We start from the raw sequence: 17055 nt of genomic DNA, 5'->3' as shown, positions 1-17055 counted from the left end.
TCACAGCACTCAATTTAGAAACATCTGCTTTGGCAATTTCATTTATCAAATGTATTTCTATACTTATTTAGCATGACATTAAAAAGTATATTGTTTTAATGCATGTTAAAGAATTGAATCTGTGAAGTACTTTAACCCATAACAACACGGATTTAATATTTTTATCAAATGAAGAAACAAAGTACTGCAAATAAAAAGAAATTTGGACACAAGCCCAACATGCCAATTTATTTTTTATTTTCTTTCTATCAGCAGACTCTAGCTTGAACAATTCTTCCTCAAAACCATGCAGATTTCACTGGACAGTACAAGTATTTGCTATAACATCATTCCGGTACATTACTTAGATGATTAAAAAAATCTTCAAACACTGTACTTCAGAAATAAAGATGTTGGAGAACAGCTTTGACAAGATTCCAAAAGGTATGCATTAGTTTTAAAATGGCAAACACTGCTTATTTTTCTTTCCATAACCAAATGATAAACACTGTACCAAGGAAAAACCACACACAGCCACAAATGCTTCATAAATTCAAACATCATATTCATACTTTACCCTTACAGTATTTTAATCTGGTGGTTGCACCTACGGAGACCATCTATTCAGTGACTGCAAACTGTGTAGCTATAATAAATAATGGATCCACTAAGTCAATGATAAGGTATTACCTTATAAATAACTGCCAATTCCAGTGACACATCAAGACAACATTCCTTACAAACCTTATCACCACTCTACCCAAAGTTCACAAATCCAACAGTAACTACTGAACATACAGAGAGCAAAAGCATACATATAGCCAAACAAGTACCTTAACATTCAAATTTCAACAAATGTATTTTATGCTGCACACATTAATTCATAAATTTATGCAAAGTTTGGTAAGGTTGTGCTATTCAATGTTTTGGCATCTTGAACATTGAATGGCAAGGATGGACAGCATTAACTTTACTTGCAAATATGGAGAATTAACGGAATGTTTAGATGGGATAAGTAATACATATCCCAAGAGAAAAGCAAATTCACATTGTACTTTTCATAATTAAACCATACTTCTGTAAAATCTGCCCCTGACCAAACCTTTGCACAGTGTTTTAATAAAGAACTGATTTTCCATGCTGACAACTACTGCTTTTATATGTGGGGAAGGTCTGAAGTAGTTTGCTTCTGGTAAAAATTACTCCTCCTTTCAGAGAAAATGACTGAAAATAATCTAGGCCTTCTTTTACAATATTGAAAGCTTGAACTACAGAGATTAATGTAACCACAGACTGACAAAGAATTCCAAGCTACAATTCATGAGCATACTCTTTTCAACCTGGCTGCTTTTCACAGGATACTCTCTCTCTCTTCTCCAAACCCAGCTCCCTCTGAGGCTGCAACGGTGTGGAGCTCTGATGAATCTTTTGAAAGCCTGGTGTAACTTGAACGCTGGCCTCGCTTGTGAGCAGCCGTCTTCAGGTTCTCATTCTGAACTGCAGTTGGATTGGAACCCGAGCCAGGGTGCAGGATAATTTGAGATGGATCTCTGATACCCTGGATTTCTTCAAAATTTTGATTAGCTCGATTGCTTGGAGCACTGTTGTTATTTAAGGTGACTGTACTAGGGGTTCTGTTTAAATTATAGACTTTCTGGCAGGCTGGCCAGCTCTCTTCAGGGCTACTTGCTATCAGGCTGCTTTCAGAAGGGCTTTTCTTATCTTCTGAGCAAATAGACATGCGAACCACAGCTGGATCTTGAAGGCCACTAAGGCTGTGTGGAATTCCTCTTTTTGCACTGTGACTGTCATCTTCAAGCTCAATGAGATTTGCCTTTTCAAGCTGTGAATCATCTGCTCCTTCATTGTGGAGGGAATGATTTGGAGAACTTTCATTGGATCTTACACCAGAGTCAGATGAATCTTTCTTATCCAGAAGGGCATCTGTCAAATACTCCTTTGCTTTGATGAAGGTTCTAATAGGTTCAGACCCATGTTCTGGAGATTTGGGCTGCTTCTCTATTTTGATATCTGTTTTCTTATCTTTACCTTCCTTAAGAAGTGGAGTATTATCTGATTCTTCAGTTCCTGACTCATCTTCATCACTGGGAAGTTTCTGATACCGGAGAGTAACTCCCTTAAGTTTTAAATCTGCAGCCTGGAAAATACTTGTTCTTTCCAAAGACTTCTTTCCTGGCAGAAGCTTGGAACCAGACTGATCAGATTTTTCATCTTCTTCTGTTATAGGATCCAAAGGAGATGCATCATTAGTAGAAACACCTGAAGTACTGTAATCAACATCATTCCTCTTCAGCAAAAAGGACTTTCTTCCATCATCCTGTTTCTGTTCACCGTCTTTTCCTTTTTCCTGTTCTGCACTGGAGTGCAGGGAGCCCCCCGACGTGCTCTGGCCCATGTAGAAAGCACTTGAGCTATGAGGGGAGGACCTCCCACTTACAGTGGTAGAATTGGCACCTCCTTCTAACTGGGACATTTGAGCAATATACTCTCTATATGCATCTCTGTACTCTGCCTGCACCTTGTCTGTAAGCTTTGATATTTCAATACTAGAATCTTGAGAGTTAAGACTTGAAAGACTTGGAGTTCTACGAGTTTGTGACTGGAAAAAAAAAAAAGAAGAGAAAAAGGTAACAGTTAAATGAACCATCTATTTTTACTTTTACCAATCTTCTTACATGAAATAACTCAGAGCATTAAATATGTACTTAAATTATTCTTTTCATTGCTGCAAATAAGATTATGCAAGTGAAATTGTAAACACTATAATTAAATATGCTTACTATAAACATATATATGGAATCACACACACAAACTAAACTGAGAAAATATTCCTATTCTTGGTTCCCATAATGAAAAATTTCCACAAAATAAGCATTTCCTCCTGTGTATTTGAGACTAACTCTTGAGTGTATAATTACAAAGACTGGATTTGTATGTCAAGATGAGCTTTTCTAATACATTTCATACATTTACAAAATTTGCATTTTATATTAGAAAGACAGCAAGAATTCATCTAAATGTTGAACAAATCTCAAAAATATATTTAAAAGACCTCCACCATACATACTCCGATATATCCTGGCAAAATTCCACATATCTGTTTTCAGAAAAATCAGTTTTCTGACAAACATAACCCTCTTTGCCCCCATGTCTGCTTTTAGAATTTGGTTTTATTTCTCACTACCCTACTCTGACATCATTGATAACAAATTAAAACTAATTTCCCCAAGTGCAGTCTGTTTTGCCAATGGTGGTCCCTTGTGAGAGATCTCTCCCTGCAGTTATCTTGTCCCACAAGCCTTCCATTGTATTTCCCCTCCCCTGCCCAGCTGAGGAGAGCAGTGATAAAGAAATTTTGGTGGGCACCTGGCATCCAGCCAGGGCCAACTCACCACAACAGAGAAGCTGAAATACAAGTCAGTGTTGACTTAAAAAATTCTAACAGGTGAATTTTAATGCTTTCTTAAGGACAAACCACCTTTCTCATTCCTTTGATTCAACTTTAGATAACTATATAGGCATCAGAAGCACTGTTTATTCAAATACATCAAATGTTGTAATGCCACTTTGGTCTAGAAAAAACATACATTGATACTCCATGGAAATGGGTAGTAAGGGTAATTTGTATCCTACAAACAAACACAGGCATGCATGCACACACTCAGAAGTATCTGGGACAGAAATCTATCTCTGGGATATATATCCCAAACCCACTTTCACAATGTTGATTACTGAAAGTATCACCTATGGTTAGGAATTTGGGGTGTCTTTTTATTTTGTTGCACCTTCAAGATTTTATAATTTACTTTTAGAGATGAAAAGGGTTCACGCCACTGGGTTTGCTGTTTCTTTTTTTTTTTTTAATTCTAACCACTACTTAGCCACCAACTGATTAGTCTTATTTCTTAAGGATAGACAAATGAAAACCCAACACTTGACATGGTCTCATAAGATACAGAAGAAAACTGACCACAGCCTATGGCAGAAACCACAGCTGGAGAAGGATGTCAGTTCTGGAGTTTATGAACAGGTTATGCATTGTAAGGACAAGGCTCTGATGTCATGGAGCACTGTCTATTTTCAAAAACCTAACAAATACATTTGTTGAATGGGCTAATGTCTGGTTAGCACATAGCTAAAATATTTAATACACAAAGCCTGAATAATATAAAAATACAGAAGCCTTGGAAGACACCACCCTAGGCTAGATGAGAAAGGCATGATAGCTTTAGGTTGTTTGTCATGAAGAGTGATTACTGGAACAGATGAGTACTTTTCAGATGGCAAAAATTAAAGACTTCAACTCTGAGTATGGTTAGAGTTTACATCTCTGCAGCACTAGGCTTTACCTAGGCTGAGAACTGAAAGCATCTGGACTATCCTAGAGACTTATTTCTTGACTTGTCTATAGCAAGACTGGAAAAAACCTCTTTTCCATACAGGCAAGCAAGCAGAATACATTTCTCTGTTAAATACCTGCCAACTTAAGTTACTGTGGCGTGGAGGAGCTTCGTCAAGACCAATTGTGTTGAGTTCTTCAAAGCTGAAGTTCAGTGTGTAGGGAGCTTGGCCAGCAAGCCCTGTCAGCTCGGTGTGAGGCAGCTCGGTGCTGTGGCCAGGGCGGCGAGTAAGGTCACTGTGAGGAATCGCAGCTGTCCCGTGCTCCGCTGCGCCACGAGGATCTTCCTGAGCAGCCTGATTTTCTGCATTTCTCATTTCAAGTATCTTAACGTGCAAAGAGAGACAGTTTAAATGTAATTGCATAAATAGAAGAAGTTCTCAAAATTGATAAACAAGAATTTCATTAAAAATAGGAATGAGGAATTCACTGCTGTAAATGTGTACCTGTATATGCAGTTTTGACCACGAAAAGTAGAAAAATCACTTGCTAATTCTTTTGTATTTATAAATTATTCTTATTACTGCTCAAACCCTTGAAAGAACCCACATACCACAAAAATACTTATATTCTTGTAAAACTAGTATGTGATAAATTATAAATTTTAAAGCAAAACCAAACACTTCATATCTAACAATAAATCTCATCATGTAATTCTTGTTGTTTTCAAGACTGACTTACAGTTGACAGACACACTGTTATTTCAAGAAAGAAAACTGGCAATAGTCTAAAAATAATTGAGAGAAAATTCAGTTCTCAGTGATGCATAACCCTCACTGTAACAGCCTGCCTGCTCAATTCCTTGCACTTATTATGACCTATACTTTGAATTCCCTGACTAACTTCAACAGTGGGACAGAGATTTTAAAAAGAGTTAAGTTCTGACCATTTCATTAAAATAAGCAAATTTCAAAAAGGGAACTCACACAGGAAAAAACAGATCCCACAAAAAAAGGAGTAAAAAACTTCAGAGTTGACAATCAATTAAGATGCAAATTCACAAGCAAAGTTACTCATTAGTGCTTAAGACAAAAAGACAAAGTAACGAAATAGCAGATGCATTCATGCTTTAAGATAATATTTACAAACTTAAAGATGATGACAATAAGGAAGCAATCAGAAAGAAAGAAAGTCTCATATTAAAAGACTAATTTATGATGACCTGAACACTGAACAGAAAGTCTTACCATGCTCCTGAACAGGTGCCAGTCACCAAAATTCATATTCATTTCTTTTTTCAGTTCATCAATGTTGCACTGAGCCAAGACACGACCATTGATATTTGCCTAAAAAAAATACACCTAAATAATGTCAATTATGGATACAAGAATTATGGCACAGCAGTAACAGACTAAAAAGGTAGAGGTAAAGCTGGATGCAGACTACTAGTGAAATTTCCCAAAGTCACTATTAAGTCCAATTCTATATAAAACCATGTGTTTTTGTACAAGTATATTTAGTGATAATTGCTGATGGACAAGAAACACCTATATGTCATGGAAAAAAACGGAAATATTAAATCCATTAAAAATGTGTATAAAAAAGGCAATATGATGGTGTCCTATATATAGACATGAGGAAATAACATGTAAGTGGTGGAAAATTTCAAGGACAATAAGCCACACTGATCTGCTTATATTTCTCCAACTCAGAACAGAAATGGACTGCAGACACCCAAGCATTTGAAGATAATCAGACAATGAAGTCCCAGGCAGCATCTGACCCCTGGCTTCAGGCATCTGAGATCAAGTACTGCCTCCATTAAGTTCCCTCTCTGCATGAAACAGGCTTACATTCCTCCCATCATCAGAAATTCCCAGGGATAGAAGATTAGACATCTTTCTAATGCTCATCATCAATCAGAGATCAACACAGAAGTGCTTAAACAAGATCTATATTCCTTACATTTGGCATGTTTATATAGTGCTTAACTTCCAAAAGCACCAAATTCAGCACAGAACCATTTTCATTACATAACAACAAGAGGTATTTATCTTTATACCATATATCAGTGCATAGACAGAATGTAAAACCATGTCTTAGGAGAGCAGCCAGAAAATGGAAGACCTAAGTTGAGAGCTCTGCTAATACTGAGGGATCTCAACGGTTCTGTACCCATATCCCAGCAGATGGTCTTAGTCAAGCCAGGAAAAAGACCAGGCTGAGCCATTTTCTTCCTTCTTTTTTGCATGATATCCCTTGTAAGTCTTACAATGCAAGAATATAAATAAGAGGAATCTCATTAGGGACAACTGATGAGCACATCTTTCTTTCAGTCTGGAGCAAAGGACGCAACTAAATTTTTTTTCAGCTTTACTTAATGACCTGCAATCTAGCATCCTACTTCTTGTTTTGAGTAACTTTGCTGAAGCTTCCTATGAAAAACCTGTCTCTTAATCCTTGAATCAAATCCTTCCATATTAAGATACGATAGGTTCCAGGACAAAGTCAGCTCAGCAAATCCACTAAAGACAACCTTCATATTTTTCCATTCTTTGTAAAATAGAGCACACAGAATTGTGAAAAAAAAAATGCAAGAGCAAAAAACAATTCAGTGTTAAAGTATCTATCACAGAAAAGAGGAGAGACAGAAAAATATACAGTGATCTCTTTCTGAAGCAAATAGATGTGGACAGTGACAAAGAAATGGAACCATCTTCACCACTCATTCACAACAGGAGAGATGTGCCAATTTTTCACAGAGAAAAAAGTAAGGGATACTGCTACCTAGATATAGAAGACCTTTGCAACCCTTTTTATTTTTTCATTACATATGGCAATTTTGAAAGATTTTTCTTTGCTTCTTTTCTCAGAATAACCAGTCTCATCAACATTTATAGTTCTGAGTGTTTGTCCTTTTCAACAGAGCATTTTCTCTGAAAAATGAATGCTTGTATTAAAATGTCCTCCAAACTTGTCATGCACAGAACTTAGGATGTTATTTTAACATCTGATGTTTTTAATAAACATTTTCAAGAAAAGAAGTAACTAAATATTTTCCTCCTCTTGCGTCCTCTTCCATGTTTAGGAACTAAGCACATAAATGAAATTCAGCTGATACCTTTTTTATAGTTGCAGAGTACTGAGGTAGCATGCTCTGGTCCAGACCATCTATCTGCTTTAGCTTCTCACACACAGCTTCCACACTCATTGCGCTCAGAGATACATGGGATACTCCTGTGGCTGACCCTGTGCCTGCTCCCTGAAAGTGAGAAAATGGGCACATAAGACTTGTTCTGGTACTCAGTACACCCAGAAATTCACAATACACACTAACACAAATCAAGCTGTGTTCAACTATATTTTAAAATTAAGATATGAGAATAAGAATGCACAGGCATTTTTAATTATTATCAGAATATCTATATATTGGGAAACATTCATTATATGTATTTATAAGAAAAAAACCAGCACCTTGAGTCCTGCCTTTGTGACAAAATAACCCTCTTACATAATTTCAAGTAAAAAAACATAAAAATCAGAAATATTAAGTACAGGTTAATCAATTTACAATGCAGTTTCACTCACAAGTTTTCTCCTAACTTTAGCAGTTACTTTGGTTTTGGGATGTTTGGGGTTTTTTTCTCAAATAATGCAGATACAACTTAGATTTTTCTGTCTTAAAATCTCCTGGTGTATTATCAGACAAAGATGACCTAAAACTCAAAGACGCTCAAAACAAAGGTAACTCCTCAACTACTTGGATTAATTTTAACAATAATTTTAACAATAATTTTAACAATATCTGTTTATTTTCCAGAGGTTCCTTCAGCTCTATTTATGCAAGATCAGCCAAGGGGCTGTGCACCACAGTACTGAAACAGCAGCACGGCAAATGCCCTACAAGTTACTATGAAGATGCTTCATATACCCCAAACTTCAGAAAGATTCAGGTAGAAATTATTTCTAATTATTCAGCTCTGTAACACAAGAGTTGTCCTGTTAATGTTGCTACCTTTGGGAATTTCAAAGAAAGGGTGGAAAACTAAAACAAATGCATCTGCAGGTAGACAGTATATTAAGGCAGTATGTTCTTTAAAAAAAACCATATTCCCCCTGGATGGGAACCCATGCAGTTACACATAGTGTTTCCAGATTTCAAAAAGCAAAATCAGAATCAGTTCTAGCAGTTAAAAATATTTGTATGCTCTCCACTTGTGAGGGAGGTTGCACCTTCCCTTTTTTCTTAAAATTAAGATTTGGGTGCAGCACTGTAGACCGTGCACCAAACAGCTCATTTTGGGAGGATGCAAAAGAGCTTCTAAGCTTCAGAGGTCATCATCACATGCACAAGCCCTGGGATGTAAAAGTGCATTTTGAGTATCCAGTTAATCAAGTTTTATTATATTCCTCAAACCACCAATGAAGACTGGTTTTGGAGTTGTAATATTGTCTCCCATTTTTATTTAATTATTGGAAGATGTTTAATCTTTCAGAATTAATATAAATTACTAGATAAATTACTAAATTACTAAATCTCCACCCCTGTGAAAACCAAGAATAATCACAGAGAATGCCATTAACCTTATCTGAATTATCTAAACCAGGATATTTACAAAGAATTTATTCAACTAGTAATTCCAAAGCAGCAATCCAAAACCCCATTATCTACTACCTCAGAGTTCTGATTTACTGTTATCAATGATATCCTGATCTGGGGAGCTAGGCACACTCCTAGCTACTCTGAGTTTCAAAGTTTAGGTAATATTACATGTAATTCCCCTAAAGTTCTCCACCAGATGTCCTTGAAATGGACTTTAAAGTGTGTAACTATCAGCTTCATTTGGGAACACTACTGGGGGTTGTAGGGAATTTGAGCCTGGCAGCTCACACACTTGCCTGGAAATAGCTGGGGCACCAATCTTTGTTCTTTTAACCATTCCTAATTTTTTTTATGTCATGTCAATTGGATAATAAACAAACAAAGGATATATCCCATTTTCCAGGAAGGCAATCTACCTAAATTACTGCAGAAAAATTAAACATTTTAGTTCCATTTCAGTCTAGGCACTTAAACTAGGGCTTGGTACTCCATTAGAGAACATGTCAGATACTACAATGTCTAAAGGACAAATTTTAGATCTTAACTTAGTCTGATTTTTAGCACATCTAAAATCTGTATCATGTCAAGGATATAAGCAAATCATCAAAATTATGAAAATGACAGAATGAAGCTTCACCCATAATCTATTTATCATATACCTCTTTTATACATCTTTAATTTTCCTCTTTAAGAGATCACTGTGGGTTTTTCTTCAGAATACCAGCTTGTGATCCATTATTTCCTCATAAACACACTATTTACTATTGGCATGAGTTAGACAACACATCAACAAAGACAAGATACTCAGTTAATTCAAATCTTAATTATTTTTTGAAAGAAGGCTTATCAATTAAAACAAAAGAAACTGTTATAGCCAGAATTACTTTGTGGCACCACTAAAATAAATGGTCCCTAAGCAACATGTGTTAGCAATTGCCTTTGTTCTCAGAATCTATCAAATACATTATCTATGATATACCCAGAAATAAATGAAGAAAAGTTTTACACACATCTAATTTAACAGATTCTCGTTCATATCAAAATATTTTTCTAACAATCAAGGACAAGCAATTCTTTCTGCATGCATTAAGACCTAGTTTAGAAACTTTGCTTTCAGTGTATAAAAAAAGATACATAAAAGCTGAAATATTTAGACTATTTTTGTTAAAGTGTGAACTGTTTGAAATAGATGCACATTAATCCAAATCATTCTTTATGAAAAGCACTCTCTGAAGAATAAGTAATGTAATAGCTTTAGGGATATTGTCATCATGTAAGTGAATTAAAACTGTACTTAAACTGACACATTTTTCAGCCTTAGTGGTTTTGTTAGAGATGCTTAGAGAACATTAGTCTGAAAAGTATTTGCCATGCAAAAGCTAAAAGCAGCTTGTCAAAACAAACCTCAAGGCTAGTAATGAGCATTAGTTTACAGACAGCCCAGCATGAAGCACCAGTATGATAGCTTCTGGAATGACTCTGAAACAAGTGAATGAGAATTCACAGGAATTGGCTGTACCTGTCTGTTTTTGTTTAACTCAGACTTACACAGCTTTGAGAAAAGGACAAAACAGAATTAAAAGAAACAACAGCTTAAAGTGATATCACAAAGGTCAAACATACAGAGAACATGCTTTGAAGTAAACAGGAAATCAGGGTTAGGATAGACACAGGATATTTTCATAATGTGATGAAACTTTAAAAATAGGTCTTAAAAATATACATTTAGGGTATGCTATACAAATACTATTTTCATGAGCAGACTATTCTGTTTTGCATTTGTAAAAAAACCCACTAGCTATATTCTGTTTTTCATAAAGGTTTAGATTGTTTTTGACAGAAAATCCTCCTTTTAATGAAACATTCTCCTGCCACCTCAAGATCCCATTATACTACCAGTGTACCTCAAATAACTTTTCAAACTTCTATCTAATCAAATCTGCCAACGTCCCTCGCCCCCACCCGCCCAAAAAAGCCCCAAAAACAAACCAGAACCACCCACAGAATAGAAAAGTTATTTCTTATAAGCACAAATATTCAAAGCATAAAAATGCTACACAAAAGCACTGGAAAATCTGTAAGAAAACTCCCATGCCATACATTTCCATTCATGCTCAAACTTTTGAAAAGTACTTCTTAAGAAGTACTCTATGTTTATCTATACTACATGCTCTGAGCCACGTTAGTCCTCATTCAAAGCACATATAATACTACATCTTATGGATTATATATTCAGTGCAGTATGAAAAAATGTATTTAAACAAAGTAATCATATTGGAACAAGCTACTTCCTAAGAAGTCAAAATCAACAATGCAAATTAAAGCACAAAATCAAGTTTATGACAGATAAGCACTGCTAATGCTAGTTTGATTTCTAACATAAAAGGGGATTCTGTGAACCATTCCATGTTACCATTCCATGACTGGTAACACTGCAATCCACCTATAAACTCTTCAAAAGGGCATTCTAGAAATTTTTGCAGTTATTCAAAAATAAGCATCTGTACAGTAAAACCAGCAGAAATGCATGTTTGTCTCCATCACAGATGTCAAAGGCTGGCATCTTAAGACTATTTTCATTAGTGGTTCAAGCTGATAACCTAAAATTTGCAATGCACCTTCATGCTGATACAACTAAATAGATGGTATTTGGTCAACTCACCAGTTTGACATCTATGTTTTGATCCATTCAGCAAAGAACAGTAAACTATGGTCTGAGACAGACAAGTTTTATCATCGGCAGCAGAATCTAATTACGGAAGGTGGCTAAAGTAAAATGCTTGATACAGGATGACTATACTCAAAATATTCCTGATCTTTACTAAGCTAACCTGAACTTACACAGATATTATGAGACTAATGATGGTGGTCTGGAATTTCAGGATTTGCTCACGCCAACATCAGACTGACAACAGCAGACCCATAACTAGATCACATAACAGCCTCTACACAGCTCTGTCAACTCATGCAATAAGCAGAAATTATGATGTGTGTGAAAAAAAATTATACTCCTGAGTAATCCTGTTTTTTCACCCTGTTATGACTCAAACATTCAAAACAATGATTATTCTCTATTTTACACAGGAGTTGCAACATTTCTGGCTCATTGCCAGTTTAGCATGAAAGACAATTTTGATTCTACATGCTCCTCTTGTTTTCAATCACCAAACCAATTACACATCTTGGTGTTCATTAACTACTTTGTGCAGGGTTTTTTTTGTTTATTTAATTACTTTGCGTGCACCAAACCATTTAATAAGTTGGATCACTTATACAGTAGCAACGACCCATCAATTAAGAGCTACCTAAATAGCTGGATGAAATTATTGTACCCATCATCTACAGATAATTGTAGCACATAACACAAACATAATATTGTTTCCTTTCATGGAAAATTCAATAAAGTTGACAAAAGAAGTGGATTTAGAGTAGATGAAACCCTGAAAATACATTGCATATCTTATCCTGACTAACAACCTTCTTGTCAACTTCCCAAGAGACTTTAAAAAAATCCCAAGTTTTAGATTTACACCATAGGTTAAATAGTGCTAAGTCTTAGAAAAGTATGTGATCTGATATGCTGCATTAGAGATTCACATCAGTATAAATTAAATTAAAAAACAGATCTAACAAAATCTTCCATTATCATTATCTCAAAGGAAGTTTCTTTTTAATGTTTGAATTCCTGTATTTTCTTACTTAGAGGCAATAGATTACTTACAGGAGTCTTTTAAACTGCTGTTTGAAGCTGCACCTAAATGTGCATTAAGATAAACACTCAGCAGCAAGCAGAAGAGGCACTCAGTTCCAATTCTGCTGCTGGAACTCATTCACTATTCTGTTCCAAGACTAAATCCTCCTTTTCCAGGCTTGTGTGCCTTGTCACACTCACAGAGACACACAGTCCTCAGCCATCATGCTAATACTTTTGAGCAAGTCCATAATTTTCCTTGCACTGGCAAGTCTCAAAGGTCTGGGAAAAGAATGGGATAATGAGATAAGGAATCAAACACAAGGATGGCATTTCAAAAGGAAAAATTACTCCACAGTCATCCCTTCACATAAAGTAAAAAATGACTTGGGAGAGAGAAACTTAGCATACCTTTTCCATTGCACTGCACATATGTGGTTTCTCAGTGAAAGTTATGTACAGTTAAACAGAGTTTGGAATCTGTGTGGGATTTGATTGTTTTTTCATTGCACAACAGCAGAAAGACATTTTTGCAATTATTTACAAAAAGAAAAAGTAAATGCAATCAAACGATAACTTTTGCCAACAACTATTGGCAGCAAATATTAAGAGAATCATGACAGTCACATTAAACTCTTTGTTTTGGTATAAAACACAATTACCATAATTAGAGTTAAAACATATACCATAAAGATGACATCCTAAGTATGAATACTTAGGATAAAACAAAACAAGTCACAGAAAAGGTAACTGTTAACATTCTGACTCATGAATAAGTTATGACCAGCAATACTTTATTTTTCCATTTCTATCAAAGCTGCCTTATACTGTATTACCTGCAATAGCTTTATGTCACCAACTAAAGAAGTAGGTTCGGGAGAGAGAGTTGACTGAAGCAGAAAAACACAATTACTTCTAAAACTTAAGCACTGAAAGACCAGCTGTCATTCTACACTCTGCTCAGCTACCACGACACTTGACTCAAAGCTCACCACAGCTACTGAGAAAGGCAAGGGGAAAACTACAGGGGAAAACAGAATACGTCTTGCAAGTGAAATATTAGCTTTTAAATTCATTCACGAACTACATTAGTTTTCAACTACTCTATTTGCCCACCAAAGCCACTGATGCAGTGTTAGTGAACTGCAGTTATGATTAATGCAGACTCATTACTGCTGAAAAAGCAATGAGATGCTAAAATTTCCACACCACATGACTACTCGTTTACCATTGAGGGGTCTGTGGGTGAAGGAAGCCCCTCATCAGCATCCTCCTTGATAACATCCTAACAACAACAAAATATTATGGTTTGGGTAAAATGATCAAGGGCTCAACAAAAATTATGAAGTAAACAGTGAATGAGACTGATCTCACAATAATACATAATTCAAGAGAAACACATTTGTTTTCTTTAAGTGATTAAAGCTTTTACCACCTTTTAACAGCCTTGCTCGTTGTATAAGTACCCTAGAATTAAAGCAACCAACAAGTGAGGCTTTTACTTTTTTATCTTTCCTCAGTACATCATTCCATTTGAACAGCCATCTGTCAGTAAAATAAATACTGTTAAACAGGAAACTTATTATTCTATAGGAAGCTAGAAAAGTCTGCTAATTTTGCCCTTCTAATGGGTAAAATTGGATTATATGTACTTCAAAAACACTTCAGATAAAATGTATTTTGTTTTACTTGAATATATTTCTTTTAACATTTAAATATGATCTTCCAGTTTCTAGCATTCTTTACAATATTAAAGGATATAATTTTATTTTCTCTGGGTACAAAGAATTTGTGATACATTATTAAAAAAATGGAATATAAATTTACAAGTAGTCTTCTATCACTACATCTGTTTTGGTACTATAGTACAGTTGGCATTTTCATTAATATATTTTTGCCAGTTATCAAAGGTCATTCTTTTCTAATCTTTATACATGGATGCTAGAATTGGTTTTCCTCTGTAAGAAATTTCTAAAGTTAAAACAAAATACATTTACATTACATGTTAGTAACACCTTTGCTTAAAATATATATAATAAATATAAAGCTTATACTTGTCTAACAGAGAATCATCATTAATAACCTTTAATTTCATTACTCACTATATTTATTGTCTAAGTTAGTATTTGAATTACCCTTCAAAATACTTACTAGGCCATTGTTCTGATCTCTGGACAAACTCGTTTTTAGTGGTGGACGTGAGATGAGATGAGAACTGCCAGGGTAATACCTTGGCATATAAAGATATGGGGCAAAGAATGGCTATGGAAAAAAAAAAAGGTGTAACAAAAAAGGGACAAACAATTACACAAATCAAAATGTAATAATAAAATAAAAATCATTACAACAAAACACATCCTCTAGCTGAGTTTCATAAAGTAAAAAAGCGCAATTACTAATAGCTTTCTTTACTTTTGCATTGAACCATTGAACAGAATTCAATCAAAAGCTCTGGAGTGAATTCTTCAAAATCACTCAGCAAATGATCCCTTTTTTTCCCTCCAAGCCAATGGGTGCTCTGGTATAGTTTTCTGGAGGAATAGAGACAGAATGGTTTTGGTAGCTACTCTCTAACATCTGCTTTCAATATGGGAAAAGGATAATTTAACAATAATTCTGACAATTTTACTCTCCGACCTTCTCAGTTGCTCAGTAAACTTTGAGTCATTTGTAATATTCAAGACAATTGAACCAAATAAACAAGAAGTGTGATACTAAGAGCATCCACCACTAGAACTTCCCATATTTGTGGCACCCAACCTGGGGGCTTCCACAAACACTAGATTTTATAAACATATGAACAGATGCTTAGAGCAGACAGTACTGGAGTTTTGTTTTGCTGGAAATACATTAATGCATGTTGTTCAATACAAATAACATTTTAAAGGACAGTGTTAATTTAGACTTTAGGGAAAGCAGAATTACAGCACTCATTGCTTTCAACTCATTGCCCAATTCTTAATAAAACTCCTCCCCCCAAAAAAACCAAAATCTAAAAACCAACAAAACACCATAAAAACCTTAAAAAAAATCTCAAAACAATGGCTGTATTACTGATTTCTGATGTTTCTATGTGTAGCATTTTCAAAATTATTATCCAGATACTTCACAAGAGAACATATTATCTGATTTGTGTTTCTGCACATGACAAGATTCTGATTAGTCTACAGCACTAAATTCAGTATAGAGTAAATAATTCTATGACTAAAGGGAGAATCTATGAGGAAGGAGTGAAATTTGTGGAAATATTTCACCTTAGATTTGCCAATAAGGACTTAAAAACTTCTGTGTTCAGAAGCAGCTCTAAATTAACTGAGAAATTCAAGTATAATTTCTGAGTATATAATTTATGTAGACAGCATATGCTACAACTTCAAGCACTTTATGGAAAATAAAAATGGTTCCATATTCTTAGCTGCTAGAGGTAGATTCTGAGCACTTTCACATAATTACCACAAAAATTTCATATGCTTTTCCAACCATCAGTCTAATTGGGGAAGTTTGGTTACCTAACCTTTGCCTCCACACATTTTAGCTAGTACAGAATGATGCAGGAAAGTTCACTGAATTAAAACTATTCCACTGTCATAAGGCACATTCTACAAACAATACAAACTCTTTTTTTTGGAAGAGATTAATTTCCAGAAAATACCACAGAAACATTTAATGCCTCAGTTTTCCACTAACAGCTTAAACCATGTGGAAAACCCCCAAGTATGAAATGCTTTATGATCAAACTGCATTCAAGTGCCCAGCTCTCACTGCAGAGCCTCTTCTCTGAAACACACAGGGAGCTTGCTGGTTGCATGATATCCGACTACAAAGCAATGGAAAAAAACCTGTCCACTAAGGCAATTATCCCACAATCCTCTCATAGCTTCTAATCAACCACTGGGCCCATTTCAGCTACTCCACTGCTTCCCAATTGTGGAATTAATTCTCCATTACAGGCCAAGCACTTCAGAACCAATCTTCATTTGAAGTACAATACAGGTATCATGAAAACATGAGATCAATATAAATATATACTGGGCATAAACCAGTGCTCTTCAAGTCTGCAGATAGCCTACAAAGCTAAATGGATGTAGCAAAACATCATTTGTTCAAGATATCAAAGAATTTTCTCCTCTTTTGTAAAAAAAAAAATAATTTCTTGCTCCCATCCAGGAAATCCCAATTAGACTTGCCTACAGCTCTGACCTTCCCTGGAAGAAACATCATCTCAAAAATGATCCATGAGAGCAGCAATTTTGAGAAGCTGAACTTGAATTCAGCTTTCAGCCAGGCCATTAGACAGTGATAAACAGTACACGTCCAGCTTAGCCCTATAAGAGAGCCAGAGTGCTAAATTGAAGAGCTTCTAAATGGGACCATAATCTTCCCTTTACAGCTAACCAGAGGGAGAACTGGGTTTTAAACCAA

The 17055-nt window shown here is 35.4% G+C and overlaps 1 protein-coding gene across 3 annotated transcripts in view; it reads right to left on the bottom strand.

Annotated features, from left to right (window-relative positions):
• Nucleotides 1-216: 216 nt before the first annotated feature.
• KIDINS220 (kinase D interacting substrate 220) overlaps nt 217-17055 on the bottom strand; it is a 75185-nt gene continuing 58346 nt past the window's right edge. Inside the window, exons 25-30 of one of the 3 annotated variants that reach the window (XM_058019770.1) lie at nt 14785-14895; nt 13862-13918; nt 7461-7601; nt 5587-5685; nt 4477-4725; nt 217-2599 (exon numbers count right to left, since the gene is read on the bottom strand). In XM_058019770.1, coding sequence (XP_057875753.1) covers nt 1331-2599; nt 4477-4725; nt 5587-5685; nt 7461-7601; nt 13862-13918; nt 14785-14895 — 1926 coding nt within the window. In that variant the 3' untranslated portion in view covers nt 217-1330. The remainder of the gene's footprint in view (nt 2600-4476; nt 4726-5586; nt 5686-7460; nt 7602-13861; nt 13919-14784; nt 14896-17055) is intronic. The other 2 variants (XM_058019771.1, XM_058019772.1) reach the window with 2 other exon arrangements.

The sequence above is a fragment of the Melospiza georgiana genome, chromosome 3 (genome assembly GCF_028018845.1).
Source record: "Melospiza georgiana isolate bMelGeo1 chromosome 3, bMelGeo1.pri, whole genome shotgun sequence".
Taxonomy (NCBI): Eukaryota; Metazoa; Chordata; class Aves; order Passeriformes; family Passerellidae; genus Melospiza; species Melospiza georgiana.
The sequence above is the reverse complement of the archived record's forward strand: the minus strand, read 5'-3'. Positions and strand labels throughout refer to the sequence as shown.